This window comes from Lepidochelys kempii, chromosome 1 (assembly GCF_965140285.1).
Source record: "Lepidochelys kempii isolate rLepKem1 chromosome 1, rLepKem1.hap1, whole genome shotgun sequence".
NCBI lineage: Eukaryota > Metazoa > Chordata > Testudines > Cheloniidae > Lepidochelys > Lepidochelys kempii.
The window spans coordinates 351488161-351501425 of record NC_136380.1 but is presented as its reverse complement, the minus strand read 5'-3'; the positions used below and the strand labels follow the sequence as shown (position 1 = coordinate 351501425).

Sequence of the window (13265 nt, the reverse complement as noted above, 5' to 3'; positions counted from 1 at the left end):
CCCAGGCTGCTGGCCCAGCCAGAGGCAGTGGGGGAAGGAAGGAAGGAGCCTGCCGGCCAGGCTGTTGGTGAGCTGAGCACTCTGATCAGGGGGTGGGTCTCCGCACAGCGCTGGGAGCAGGATGCAACCCACCGGGGGAGCAGGGAGAGGACAGTGAGGGGGGAACACGTAAAGGGCTGATGGGTGGGCAGAAGAGGTGACACATAACCAGTACCGCCTGGCACCTGCCTGTGCTCACCAACCACCGCAACTTGCAGAGTTTCAGAGTAGCAGCCATGTTAGTCTGTATCCGCAAAAAGAACAGGAGTACTTGTGGCACCTTAGAGACTAACCAATTTATTTGAGCATGAGCTTTGGTGAGCTACAGCTCACTGCATCCTCCTTTTCTTTCAGCTTGCCGAGTGCAGGCAGTGTCGGCTGGAAACAGGCCGGAGCCCTGCTGGCCAAGGCCCAGCACACAGCAAGGGCTGTGCTGATGTACCAGCAGGGGGAACAGCCGGCCCCGCAAGCTGCAGCTTGGCCTTAACACTAGCCATGCACCCGCCCCCATCGTCGGCCACTGGACCCCCCCACACTCACCGCTGGCGGGCGGGCAGCTGGCAAGCAGGGACCCAGCCAGCAGTAGGACCCACCAGTACTGGTTGGGGCAGGCGGGGAGAGACAGAAAATACGGGACAATCTGCCTGTTTGTAAGAAAAAGTCAGGACACCTGCAGGAAGGCTTAAATACAGGACTGTCCCTTTAAAAATGGGACGTTTATTCGGGTGACCAATCGTCCTCTTCTACTCATTCCCTCTGAAGCACCTGGCACTGGCCACTGTTGGAACATAGGACACTGGACCATTGCCTGCCCGGTATGGCCGTTTTCATTCTTATGACACACGCAGATACATGGACATCAACACCCTATGTTCATCTCATGCAGCTGAGATGTGTCGGATTCAGCCAAGCCCTAAGCGACTCTAGGAACAGCGCAGAAGGACCAAATGGCCCAATCTCCTTGCACTTCCAGCAAGAACAAAACGGTGCCAATGCCGACACAATTTCCAGGGCCACAGAACTGTACCCAACGTTGCCAAACACACACAGCCCGTTAGACCACCAGCAAAGGGCCAGAGTCAGGAAACACAAAGTTCCCACATTCTTATGCAGCCCCCTGGAGCGTTCTTTCAGTCTTGCTACAGCCCTCCAGGAAGAGGACCCCAGCTCACAGACACTTCAGATGTTCTGGGTGACATTTAATAGGCTAAGTAGTGTTCATAGAATCACAGAAAATCAGGGTTGGAAGGGACCTCAGGAGGTCATCTAGTCCAAGCCCCTGCTCAAAGCAGGACCAATCCCAACTAAATCATCCCAGCCAGGAATTTGTCAAGCCTGACCTTAAAAATATCTAAGGAAGGAGATTCCACCACCTCCCTAGGTAACGCATTCCAGTGTTTCACCACCCTCCTAGTGAAAAAGTTTTTCCTAATATCCAACCGAAACCTCCCCCACTGCAACTTGAGACCATTACTCTTTGTTCTGTCATCTGCTACCACTGAGAACAGTCTAGATCCATCCTCTTTGGAACCCCCTTTCAGGTAGTTGAAAGCAGCTATCAAACCCCCCCTCATTCTTCTCTTCTGCAGACTAAACAATCCCACTTCCCTCAGCCTCTCCTCATGACTCATGTGTTCCAGTCCCCTAATCATTTTTGTTGCCCTCCGCTGGACGCTTTCCAATTTTTTCACATCCTTCTTGTAGTGTGGGGCCCAAAACTGGGCACAGTACTCCAGATGAGGCCTCACCAATGTCGAAAAGAGGGGAACGATCACGTCTCTCGATCTGCTGGCAATGCCCCTACATATACATCCCAAATACCATTGGCCTTCTTGGCAACAAGGGCACACTGCTGACTCATATCCAGCTTCTCATCCACTGTAACCCCTAGGTCCTTTCTGCAGAACTGCTGCTTAGCCAGTCGGTCCCTAGTCTGTAGCGGTGCATGGGATTCTTCCACCCTAAGTGCAGGACTCTGCACTTGTCCTTGTTGAACCTCATCAGATTTCTTTTGGCCCAATCCTCCAATTTGTCTAGGTCCCTCTGTATCCTATCCCTGCCCTCCAGCGTATCTACCTCTCCTCCCAGTTTAGTGTCATCTGCAAACTTGCTGAGGGTGCAGTCCATGCCATCCTCCAGATCATTGATGAAGATATTGAACAAAACCGGCCCCAGGACCGAACCTTGGGGCACTCCGCTTGATACCGGCTGCCAACTAGACATGGAGCCATTGATCACTACCCGCTGAGCTGACAATCTAGCCAGCTTGCTATCCACCTTATAGTCCATTCATCCAGCCCATACTTCTTTAACTTGCTGGCAAGAATACTGTGGGAGACAGTGTCAAAAGCTTTGCTAAACTCAAGGAACTACACGTCCACCGCTTTCCCCTCATCCACAGAGCCAGTTATCTCGTCATAGAAGGCAATTAGATTAGTCAGGCATGACTTGCCCTTGGTGAATCCATGCTGACTGTTCCTGATCACTTTCCTCTCCTCTAAGTGCTTCAGAATTGATTCCTTGAGGACCTGCTCCAGGATTTTTCCAGGGACTGAGGTGAGGCTGACTGGCCTGTAGCTCCTAGGATCCTCCTTCCCTTTTTTAAAGATGGGCACTACATTAGCCTTTTTCCAGTCGTCCGGTACTTCCCTCGATTGCCATGAGTTTTTAAAGATAATGGCCAATGGCTCTGCAATCACATCCGCCAACTCCTTTAGCACTCTCAGATGCAACGCATCTGGCCCCATGGACTTGTGCTCGGCCAGGTTTTCTAAATAGTCCCAAATCACTCCTGCATGCCCGAGCAATATTTTTATACTCTTCCCTGGTCATTTGTCCAATCTTCCATTTCTTGTAAACTTTTTTTGTTTTTAAGATCAGCAAGGATTTCACTGTTAAGCCAAGCTGGTCGCCTGCCATATTTACTATTCTTTCCACACATCGTGATGGTTTGTCCCTGTAACCTCAATAAGGATTCTTTAAAATACAGCCAGCTCTCCTGGACTCCTTTCCCTCTCATGTTATTCTCCCAGGGGATCCTGCCCATCAGTTCCCTGAGGGAGTCAAAGTCTGCTTTTCTGAAGTCCAGGGTCCGTATTCTGCTGCTCTCCTTTCTTCCTTGTGTTAGGATCCTGAACTCGACTGTCTCATGGTCACTGCCTTCCAGGTTCCCATCCACTTTTGCTTCCCCTACTAATTCTTCCCGGTTTGTGAGCAGCAGGTCAAGAAGAGCTCTGCCCCTAGTTGGTTCCTCCAGCACTTGCACCAGGAAATTGTCCCCTACGCTTTCCAAAAACTTCCTGGATTGTCTGTGCACCGCTGTATTGCTCTCCCAGCAGATATCAGGGTGATTGAAGTCTCCCATGAGAACCAGGGCCTGCGATCTAGTAACTTCCGTGAGTTGCTGGAAGAAAGCCTCGTCCACCTCATCCCACTGGTCCGGTGGTCTATAGCAGACTCCCACCACGACATCACCCTTGTTGCTCACACTTCTAATCTTAATCCAGAGACACTCAAGTTTTTGCCCACAGCATCACACTGGATGCTCATGTTCAGCTGATAATCCATCATGAGCCCCAAATCTTTTAGAGCCCCTGCTTCCCAGGCTAGAGTCCGCTGTCCTGTACATGTGACCTGCATGCTTTGTGCCCAGATGGATACCTTTACATTTAGCTGTGTTAATGGTTTGCTTGCGCCCAGCTTACCAAGCGATCCAGCTCTGTATCAGTGACCTGGTCTCTTCATTCTTTACCACTTCTCCAATGTGCATACCCACTGCAAACTTCATCAGTGCTGATCTGATGTTTTCTCCCAGGTCACTGACGAAGTGTTAAATAGAGTAGGGCCTAGAACCAGTCCCTGGTCAATAACCAGCTGTGCCACAGGCTCCCTGGCTGAGCCAGTTCACCTCTGCTGTGGCTCAGTTCCCTGTCAGTACACGCAGACGGGGGGGAGATTGCTGGGAAGAGATGGCTTCCACTGGGCGCTCTTAAGAAGGATAGGGACCCAGCAAAGAGCAGAATGGAGGGCTCGTTAAGTGCCAGCAAGCTGGGCAGGACAGAAACATCAGGACAGACCCTTCCCCCATGAGCCAGGCACAGTTGAGCCAAGATGCCCTGAGGGTCTGTCTCCACGGCAAGCAGAAACCCACAGAGCCCAGGACTCGGGCTCCCGGGGACAGTGCCAAAAGCAGCTGTGTGGACATTCAGGCTCAGGCTCGGAAGACGGGGGGAGAGGGTGCGGAGGGGTTCAGAGCCCAAGCTCCAGCTCAAACCCGAACATCTACATGGCCATCTTTAGTTTAGCTGCAGCGTGAGTCTGTGTCTGCCAACCTGGGCTCAGACTCGCTGCCGTGGGTTTCTGCTTGCCATGGAGACATACCCTGGGAGACTCCCTCTTGGTCTAGAGGGCAATGGGCTGGTGTGGGTTAGTACAGAGCCTGTAAGAGGACAGAGGAGGCTGGTGCCCTGGAAATAGGCAGCACAGAAGAGGTTATAAGGGGGAAGAGATGGGAGACGCAAAGGAGGCATCAAGGGTGGCATTGCAGGTGGTACAGGGTGGATAATGTGATACGAGAGACTTCGGCAGGGCTGGGCAGGGCCTTGAAGCTGCATATAATTGGGAAGAAGGAAGCAGGGTGGAATTGTACGCACCACCCCGTGGGAGGGCTACACACAACAGCGATCGCAGGAGTGGAGATCAGGAAGGTAGGAAGGAAGGCCACTGAAGAACAGAGAGCCCCCGCCCCGTGCAGGCATCTGCAGCCATGAGTGCAAAATGTCACCCCCACCCCGTCAGCAATCGCATGGGTGGGAACTGCAGCACAGGGTGCCGGGACATGCAGGCCCAGGCAGCAGGGCTCTGTGGAAGACATGGGCCCCTAGTAAGAGGGTGAGGGGATGGCACGTGCCTGGAGAGGGGTGGCCGCAGCACTCTGCTTGGGCTTGAGTGGGGAGCCATGTCACCTGCAGGAGCGAGCAGATGCAGGAGCGAGTGATTCGGCAGCAGCCAATGCCTGCAAGGTGGAGGTGACAGCGGGTGGCTCACAGAACGTAGCAATGGCAGGTGCAGAGGAGAACTCTGGGGCAGCAGGAGACTCCAAGGTTACCAGCCTGAGGTCCTGCCTCTCTAACCCCAGCACCCTGCGAATTAAATCGCTCCCTTGTTAGCACCAAGCTGGAATGAATTTGAGACACGCCCCGAGCCTAGAGGGGTCGAGCCACTAGTCAGTGCTCCAGTGTCCCCTTCCCGCAGAGACACGGTGCCTGGCAGGCTGAGACAGACCCAGCCAACAGGACAGCGACTTGAACATTGCAGGGGAGAGACAGGAATGGATCTGGAGCCAACTGTGTCCCTGTGCTAATGAGCAGGGTCCTCCTCTCCCCAGGGCCGGAATTCATTCGTTCGTTCGTGTTGCCAGAGCAAGGCGGAGCTCCAGCAGCATGGGCCCTGCACTGCCTGCTCTAGGCTGAGCATCTGCAGGGCCAACGCTGCAAGAGAGATGGAGAGCAGCACCACAGCTGGCCGGGGGAGCGGAGCAGCAGCCAAGCGAGCATGGGAAGAGCAGTGGGGCACCTGGGCATGGGCACCGCACAAAGCAACGCTGCGCTATGGGAAAGGCAGACGCTGCGCTGGCAGGGAAAAGCCCCAATCTCAGGCAGCCGGAAGGGGATACAGATATTTCAGTAGCAACCACAGATCCACCCAGGACAGCACCACCAGCAAAAAACTTCCCCTGAAATAATCCCAGATTAAAAGGCAGCTCTAGAGGGAGGACGGGCTATTTACTCGCGGCAGCGATTAGATGCCATGCACCATCTAAATCAGCACCTCCTGCTACGGTGCTGGAAATGGGGGAGAGGGGAGGTGAGAGGTCTGACTGGGTTCTGCTAGGTCCCCGCAGGCTCTGCAGATGCCACCAGCCTCTCCAGGCCACGACCTGGTTTGCCAAGACAGCTCCCATGGCCTGGACAACTCAGAATAATGAGATTATCTGCAAACATGGCACACGCCGCACTCCAGCAGGACAGCTTAAAACCCCTCATGGGGTATTTTACAGCCCCCGCTAAGGGCTAGCCACTAACAGCACACACACCCCCCTTCAGCCTCGCGTAGGACTCTTATGCAGACGAAAAACAGAACAGGGAGGCTTTCGATGACCTCCACTGGAGTGTGGAGCTGGCAATTTCTTACCAGCAAATTAACGTGAGAGGTGATCTGAGTGCCACGCGTAGGCATCAGCGCAAGAGACACAGAGTGAGGCAGGCTGTGCCGATGAGGAGAACACCACACTTTGTTTGACCCTCCTGCCTGTTTCCGCACCAGAGCCAGGACGCGAGGACAGGCCCTGTTACATAACACTGCAGCTGATGGCGCAGCAGGCTAACCTAGCGTGATCACCCAGGGCCTGTCGGAAGGCCAGCTTCCCGGGGTAGCCTGCCCAAGAAGGGAGCTATTTGTTCCAAGTGCCAAGTTTGATTTCTTGAGAATTACCCCCAAGAGGGGGAGGTGAAAGGGCAAATAGACTGAAAAAGCAAGCGTGCACTTGCCGTAAGGCTGCAAAACCAAACCAGCACACGGGTGCCCCGGCACCACTGGTCCCTCCAAGCGGTGCGCGTGTGCACGCAGATCCTAAACCCCGCGCACACGGTGACACACCGTGCGCACAACAATTTGCACACCAGAAATTTTTTGCGCATACAGCCTGTCAAAAATTGGAGGGAACATTGCCCGGCACCCCTCCACAACGCCTTCCCTTGCATCACCCCAATTCTGCTCATGTTGGCAAGAATCCTGCATGGCAAGGGGCTGGAAGGAGTAAGGTCCCTGCAGTTCTCCACGCCGCTAACGGGAAACGCCCCCAATGTCTTGTGCCACCTTCTGCGCGGGGAGGGGAAGCAGCAAGCGCAATGCAGCTGCAGGCTGGGCAAGCCGGGTGTGCACACAGCAGGGAATACTCCTGCACTGGCCAAAGGGACACCACAGGCCCCCTCTCGCAGGCTGTCATATCATTTTGGGGGCGTGCGGCTACGCAGGGCGCATGCCTATGCTGCCAGAGGAGAGCGCAGATGCAATTTCACATTAAATTATTTTGGCAGCAGTAGGCACACGCTGTCAGCTCGGCACACACTAACATTCATCACGCCGTGCAACTGCTGACATTCAGCTAACTAAGAGCGGGATCAATTTAAGAAAAACTATTAAAGATTTAAAAAGATTAACAAAGCGTCATAACACGGTGATGTATGACCCTCATTTTATTTGTGGGGCCCCATCTTTTATCCACTGCGAAGCGGCTGCATGTTTTACCTATTAAGTTACAGGTGCTCCTTAGAATCCTGTCCCCAGTAACAAGCGGGGGGGGGGGTGTGAGGGGGGTGCCTTAAGCCTAGCACTGACTGCACAAGGACCCCAGCGATGGAGAGAGCGTGCCCAGAGGGAACGAAAGCCACTAAATCTCCCTGCTTGGGAGGCAGCAAACAAGAGTTCAGCATTTTAAAGAGAGCCCTTTGTGATCCTGGCAGACAAGATCAAACTCGACAGCTCTCGCAACTGAAACGTTGGCCTCGCCTTATGTTTCGGGCTTTACTCTGGATTTTAAATTGATGTTGCTCCTGTGGACAATTTAACCAACATTTATTTTTTAAACCGTCAAAGCGCAGCAGCCCTCCAGCATGTGCAGCTGTGGGACACCTCTGCTCAGTAAAAAACAAGACAAAGAGCAGGCTGCATAGGGCCATGCTGTCCACACGGCCCCCTAGAGAGGGCCCTGTGGATTTTGGAACGGGCCCTTCTGTCCACATGGGGACCTGGATAAGAACCTAACTCCCCTCCTGTATCCAGGCTTACGCAGACAGCACTTGGACTGAACGCCCTCTCCCTCTCTGCCGGGGGGGATGTGGGGGGAAGGCAGGTAGGGGGCTCTACAGCCTGGGTAGTGAAGCACAGGGGCAGGCTGCATGGGGAAGACTTCGATTTAAAGGGATAACTGGCCTAGGCTGAAGGATCTGACTTTAATGGTATTAACATACCTTTGGAGCCTTCAGCCATGATATTAAAGGGACCCCCCCTTTCAAGGCCATGCCCTGGGATTTCAGTGACATTAAACCTAGGTAAACATGTGGTTTAAACTCAACCATGGCAGCCCCTCGGGGGCCCTGCCCAGCTTCCCTGAGTTATTACGGGCTAGGCACACGGCATGCAGAGACCACTCTGTAGGACCGAGACAGGAATTGGGCTGCTTTATCAACATGGGCCAATGACAACGGCCAGCGGCTTCAGGTTCCTGAGTCCTTCCTGACCGGCAAGGGACTGCTGAGAATCACTTTGCTTTAGCCAGCTGCATAGCTACCCCAGGATGCCCCAGTGCAGGCTGACTGCCCACAGTCTCCAGTGGACAGCCAGCCTGGCAGCAGCCCTGCTACCCACCCCCTCCCCCGGATAGCAACGCCCCAGAGAACACCATGCTCTGGAACCAGCTCCCGCCACACAACAGCGCCCCTACTGGCCAAGTAAGGAATTGTACCGATGGGCTCCCAAGACGCATCCTTGTGCGGTGTCAGACGTACGGCTACTGTGCACAGGCCTCAAAAGCAGGCACCATGCTGCAGGGCCAACCAACCCCAGGGCTTTCCTTGGCTCGTAGCCCTGTGACCATTTCCACGTGGACTGCTTCGCCTAACAGTCCCCAGCGCGGCAGCAGCAATGCGCCGGTTACGTGCGCTTATCCTGTTTGCCTTCTCGTTCCCCTTTCCAGGCCGCAAGGGCTCCAAACAACTCCAGCCTGAGGACGGCAGGAGGTGAGCTCTCCTATCATGCCACCAGGCAAAGAAAGCCCCAAGGAAAGCTCGTTCCCTTTCTCTAGGCCAGGAACCTTTTGGTGCTGCTGCTCGCGTTCCAACACCTCCCCCTCCCGCCTCGGCTGCGGGGCGAAGAGCGGAGCCAAACACGCCAGTAAATTGGAAAAAGGGTGCTTGCAACACACGAGGGAATTGAAAAGGGCAAATTGTGTTTAAATCCGAGGGCTCTTTCCATTTCAACGACCATCATCAATCAGGCCAGGTTCGTCAATCAGTCCAGGACAAGTGCTGTAGGGGACCCTATGTTTCAGTCGCCACCCCCTCACCTTCTGCAACGTAGCACGATGGGAAAGAGCCGGCGGCCCAGAAGCTGCAATACCCTGAGGATGTCTGAGCTAGCATTCCAACAATAAAGCAGCAGCAAACACGTGGACTCAAGGCCTATCAGAGAGCTCGGTGTGGAGACCACTGCCTGACACGCTGTCTCCAGTCATCTCACTGCTCCTTGCCATCCCCGCCGCTGTCTGCTATACCCAGGTTGTCACACCTTACGAGGCTGTGAGCTCCCAATCCTGTATCGGGACCCCCAGGCTCTACCACAAGACAACTAATAATCATCATCATCATGTCACGCTGCATGGGCAGAACCACGTGGATCCTTACCCCAGAGATATCTGCCACCCGGTGTATTGGCACCTCTTTCTTGCTGTGCAATCCTTTGCCATTCTTGATAGCCCTGTTGGAGTGAAAAACAAACAAAATGTAATCAGCATGGGAAAGCAAAGCGAGCTGTGCCATCTGCACGGCGCACGCCGGATGGCACCAACAGCTCGGCACCATGCGCGAGGGGAGCCCAGACACGCTCGTTAGCCTGCTAATCCCAATTACTGGTATTCAGCTGCTCACCTGAGCTAAGCATGTACCTGATCAGAGAGAACATTTGTAGACGTTACCAAATTAAATGGCTTTGTTCCCCGCACAAGGAAAGGAATCAACAGGAAGAGCACACCGGGGAGAATCAAAAGTAATAAATGTTTCTTTCAGCGCTTAATCACATGAAATATTTTAAATGCAAAATACGCAGCCAACTTTCCAATTCTAATGGAAATAAGTTCCTCCAGGTAAAAAAGAAAAAAAGATAAGATAAGATAAGTAGCCTGAACGAAGCAATACTGTACAAGGAAGTCATTTAGCAGCCACAAAAATTAGCAAATGCTACAGAACTGACATGAAGCCCCATTTTCAATTCCATCTGCAGCCATAACTATTAGAGCATATTAACAAGAAGAGAAGAATTGCCACGACAGATCATCTCAGTCCAGCCTGGGCAGCAGTCTTACTCTCCCCCTCAGCTCTGATAGCCTGCTGCCTTGCTGCCATCCTAGCACCGAGCTCTAGTGAGCAGATTTCGTCTGTGGGGTAGGGAGCTTTGCCCACAATCCTAAAGGAGTATGAGGCACACCTAAAAGGTAAGTAATTGCCTCCTTCTGACCCTCCTGGAATAGGCATCTTCGAAACCTAAGACCCCAATATCCAGCCCCAAGCCGTGCCTGAACAAGCCCCTGATCATGTGTCTGTGTTGCACCTAACCCAAGGGGTGCTGCTCCACGACTGGGCTCCTAGCCACTAATGCAAAATAGCGATCAATGAAATAATAAAATTAACAAACAACAACAAGGGTCCCAGGCCAGTCTCCTGCTTGCAGCAACCGCAGCATAGGACAGTGCAACTTGGCCAATTATTAGGGGCAGGGAAGAGATTCCTCTGTACGCCAGCTTTCATCCGGAAGCAGGAGATACAGCCGTTCTTGCAGCCTGCCTATCCGACTCCCCCCTGCTGCGAGTCCCTTAGCTCAACTATGATGTATTACAAATGGATTTAAAGGGGAGTTGCAGCGATATATTTTAGAAATACTGAAAGAGCGAGCTTCGGAGTCCAAATGGTCCCGCCCGGAGACAAGTTGTTCCCCCCACCTCCACCAGTGTTGCAAGTCTTGCAACATTTGGGGTTTTATGTAAAGACCCAACTCCTGGAGTCATGTGAGAGTCTCACATAAGAAACTGCTAGCCCTTATGGTTCCAGAGAAAAGCTTGAAAACATGAGCCCCTGAAGGTTTGAACACCAGAAGGCAAATTTAAACAAACAATTTGTACAAGCCTGGAAGATAATAGGGTGATAAGTAACAGCCAATGCAGACTTGTCAAGAATAAATCATGTCAAACTAATCTAATTTCCTTTTTTGACAGTGTAACCATCCTAGTGGATGCAGGGAGGGGGAAGAGAGGGAAGCAGTAGCCATGATACAGAATGATGTGCGTAAGGCTTTTGACAGTGTCCCATATCACATGCTCATAAGCGACCTAGGGAAATGGGGTCTAGATGAAATGATTATAAGATGGGCGCACAACTAGTCGAAAGACCGTACTCAAAGAGTAACTATCACTGGTTCACTGTCAGAGCATGCATCTAGTGGGGTCCCACAGGGGTCAGTCCAGGGTCTGGTACTATTTGGTACTTTCATTAATGACTTGGATAATGGAGTGGACAGTGTGCTTATAACATTCACAGATGACACCAAACTGGGAGGGGCTGCAAGCACTTTGGACGACAGGATTAGAATTCAAAACGAACTTGAGAAATTGGGGAACTGATCTGAAATCAGTCAGATGAAATTCAATACAGACAAGTGCAAAGTACTTCACTTATTGCTTCTCTACATGGCACGTTACTGTGGCAAGCCAGGGTGTGCATCTACAGCACACCAGTTTACCTGCAGTAACACCCCGAGTGCTTGATCTTGAGTAGTATCTAGAAAGATTTGTTCAGGCTATGTCTGTAGGGCAGGAAAACTGTTTGAAGCCATCCCTAGAGGCAATGCATTGGAATGGGTTCCCCAGGGAGGTGGTGGAATCTCCATCCTTATCGGTTTTTAAGGCCCAGCTTGACAAAGCCCTGGCTGGGATGATTTAGTTGGTGTTGGTCGTGCTTTGAGTAGGGGGTTGAATTAGATGATCTCCTGAGATTTCTTCCAACCCTAATCTTCTATGATTCTTCTATGATCTGGGGAAGATGACATGTTGGCCAGTGGTGTGACATCTTCCTCGTGTTCCTGGAAAGGCTCTTTGGTTTGACAGGCCTGGAGAGGGTGTATGTCAGTTCCCCTGATCAGTGGTGGTTGAGGAAAGTGTTGCCTGCATGCCACCCACAGTTCCCAATACGGCCAGTACGGGGAAACAGAAATACAGGGTGGCATCCATGGGTGCCTGTAACAAGGCCCTGGCTTGGTTCTAGTGTCCTGATATCGAGGGGGCGCAAAGGATTCAGGCTGTGCTCTCCCTCGATATGACGGTGGGGTGTGCAGTGTAACCGAGTAGTCCACCTCATTACAGAAGAGGGGGCAGCTCTAGGTGGTGAGGGAGTGTGCGGTATCTGGAGGAGAGGCACGAATTGCTGGTAGTTTGCTATGGAGAGGTGGTGACTCGGTGGTTTCAGAAACAACCAGGTCTCTTGGGAACCTGAACTCTGTGGTACCAGCACGATCAGTATGGGCACTGCGTGATGCGAGTGCATTGGTGCCATAGGAAGTCTAGGCATCAGCACAGATGGCGTGGGTGCCAAGCTCAGCTGAAGTCTAACAAGTAGCCAACAGGTGGCACCAAGGGCTTCACCCACGCCAAGGGCTTCGCCAGTGCCGAGGCACTCAGAGCCGTGTGTTTAGGGGGGGTAGCTGGTTCCCACTGAGATTTCTGAACTGTCTTTGTCAGTACCCCTGCTATGTGATCCTGCCCTCTTAGGGGCCTTGGAACTACCAGTAACGCCGGCACCCGAGTGATGAAAGGAGCTAGGTCTCACTCCAGAAGATGAGGGGGCCACTGACCTCAGAGAGTGTTTCTTGTCATCCTGACTAGAAACTGAAGACTTTCTCTTCACAGTGTGCAGTGAGCGTGGGGCGGCAGATGATGTTGCCGATGGAAACCGCTGCACAAGAGAGGTAGCAGGGTCAGGATCTGAGTCAGGCCACAACGAGCCTTCCATCATAATTAATTTTAGTTTCGGGTCACAGGCCTTTTGGCCTGCATTTTCAATTCGAGGCAGTGGGTGCTCCCCTCCCAGAGAACAAACGCACTGTGAGTGTCCGTCACTCACAGGGATGGCCTTGGGGCAGGAGAGGCACCTCTTAAACCCGGGGGAGCTGGGCAAAACCCTGTGCAGGGAGAACTTTGCTGTCGGGAAGAATGCACTAAGCTAGAAGGTAATGGGGAGGAAAGAACAGAAAGAAAAGTTTGGGTCTGGTCAGCTTTTTGGGAGAAGAAAATAAAGGGAGGAAGCAACCAATATCTGCTCTGAACGGTACCTTATTACCGCCAAAGGCACGAACGATGCTGTGAAGGGCTCTGCGAGGGATTCCGTCCCAGACCCAGGGGAGCT

At 52.7% G+C, this 13265-nt stretch overlaps 1 protein-coding gene across 1 annotated transcript in view; it reads right to left on the bottom strand.

Moving 5' to 3' along the window:
• The window catches only part of SND1 (staphylococcal nuclease and tudor domain containing 1), a 500999-nt gene that overhangs the window by 234521 nt on the left and 253213 nt on the right, over window positions 1–13265 (bottom strand). The window contains exon 14 of the mRNA XM_073329019.2: window positions 9501–9573. Within this exon, the coding sequence (XP_073185120.1) occupies window positions 9501–9573 (73 nt within the window). The remainder of the gene's footprint in view (window positions 1–9500; window positions 9574–13265) is intronic.